General features: G+C 59.3%; 1 protein-coding gene across 1 annotated transcript in view; it reads left to right on the forward strand.

Annotated features, from left to right (window-relative positions):
• LOC105822100 (urocanate hydratase-like) overlaps positions 1-1,539 on the forward strand; it is a gene marked incomplete at its 3' end in the record, with an annotated part of 40,795 nt that overhangs the window by 3,330 nt on the left and 35,926 nt on the right. The window contains exons 2-3 of the mRNA XM_012659038.1: positions 495-625; positions 768-933. Of these exons, the coding sequence (XP_012514492.1) occupies positions 495-625; positions 768-933 (297 nt within the window). The remainder of the gene's footprint in view (positions 1-494; positions 626-767; positions 934-1,539) is intronic.

Here is a 1,539-nt window from a genome sequence, read left to right on the forward strand (position 1 = left end):
GGGGCAGCCCTCTGGGTGGTACCAGAACCGGGCGAGTCTGATGCCTGCTGGAGTCTGAGAGCCCCTGTCACCTCCTGCCTTCCTGCGTCTCCTCCTAGCTGCACCCCAGCACCCCTCCATGGATGTTTGTTGAGTGAATGAGTGAGTGTATTCACCACACCCGGCTCCTCCTGGCCCTCATGCCCGGAGCCACCCAGCCAAGCTGGGTGCCCGTTGGAGGACACTCTCTGCCCTTTGCACAGGATGCTTGTGGCTGGGGCAGGTGGAGTCTGCCTTCATGAAAGCGGAGGGAAAGGCAATCAGGGAAGGCTTCCTGTAGGAGGAGACATCGAAGGTGGACCTGGGGTGACAGCCAGGCGGTCTCTGGGTGGGACAATAGGCTTCCGAGCACAGCAGAGACAAATCCAGGTGGGGAGGGAGGAGGCCATCACGGCGGCCTCAGGGTGCTTGTCCTGGAACCCGGGCCCCACCGCCCGTCCCGCTGTCCTCCCCAGCTGGCGCTAAGGAACGCCCTGCGCTACTTCCCCCCGGACGTCCAGGAGCTGCTGGCCCCCGAGTTCGCCCAGGAGCTGCGTCTGTACGGCCACATCTACATGTACCGCTTCTGCCCCGACGTGGAGATGAAGTGAGCTCTGGCGGGCGCAGCGCCAGAGGGGCCTGGAGGGGGAGGAGCGGCTGGGAGGAGCGGGAGGCGGGCGGTGTGGGGCTCAGACCACCTGAGCCCAGACGGGGTGGCCTTACCGCCGTGGCCGGGCTCCCCCTCGCAGGGCCTACCCGATCGATCGGTACCCCTGCCGGACGAAAGCCGCTGCTGCCATCATGCACATGCTCATGAACAACCTGGACCCCGCCGTGGCCCAGGTAACAGCCGGGGAAACTGAGGCCCGGCACCGTCCAACAGAAACCTCACATGAGACACGAGGTTTGAAGCTCGTGACTCTGAAATACTGACAGATTCGCGGGAAGTCGCAAAGCTAGCGCGGGGAGGTCCGCGTGCTCTTCCCTCAACCCTGTCGCGGTGAATGCGCGTGGCGTTCTCAAGTTTCTAATGATCCCCTGAAAAAGGAAAAAGAGACAGATCTAATATTATATCTCATTTACCCTGATACGGCCAAAATATCGCGATCGGTAGAAACATGCGTCGTGAGATATTTCACTTGCTTTTTTCACCACCGAGTCTGAAATCGGGGGTGTGCTTCACCCGTGAGGCCGGGCATGGTGGCTCACGCCTGTGATCCCAGCACTCTGGGAGGCCGAGGCGGGAGGATCGCTCGAGGTCAGGAGTTCGAGACCAGCCTGAGCAAGAGCGAGACCCCGTCTCTACTAAAAATAGAAAGAAATTGGTCAAACAATTAAAAATAGAAAAAAAATTAGCCAGGCACGGTGGCTCACGCCTGTAGTCCCAGCTACTCGGGAGGCTGAGGCAGGAGGATAGCTTGAGCCCAGGAGTTCGAGACCAGCCTGGGCAACATAGCGAGACCCCTGTGTCTACTAAAAATAGAAAGAAATTAGCCGGACAACTAAAAATATATAGAAAAA

Source organism: Propithecus coquereli, unplaced genomic scaffold (assembly GCF_000956105.1).
Source record: "Propithecus coquereli isolate 6110/MARCELLA unplaced genomic scaffold, Pcoq_1.0 Scaffold596, whole genome shotgun sequence".
NCBI classification, from domain to species: Eukaryota; Metazoa; Chordata; class Mammalia; order Primates; family Indriidae; genus Propithecus; species Propithecus coquereli.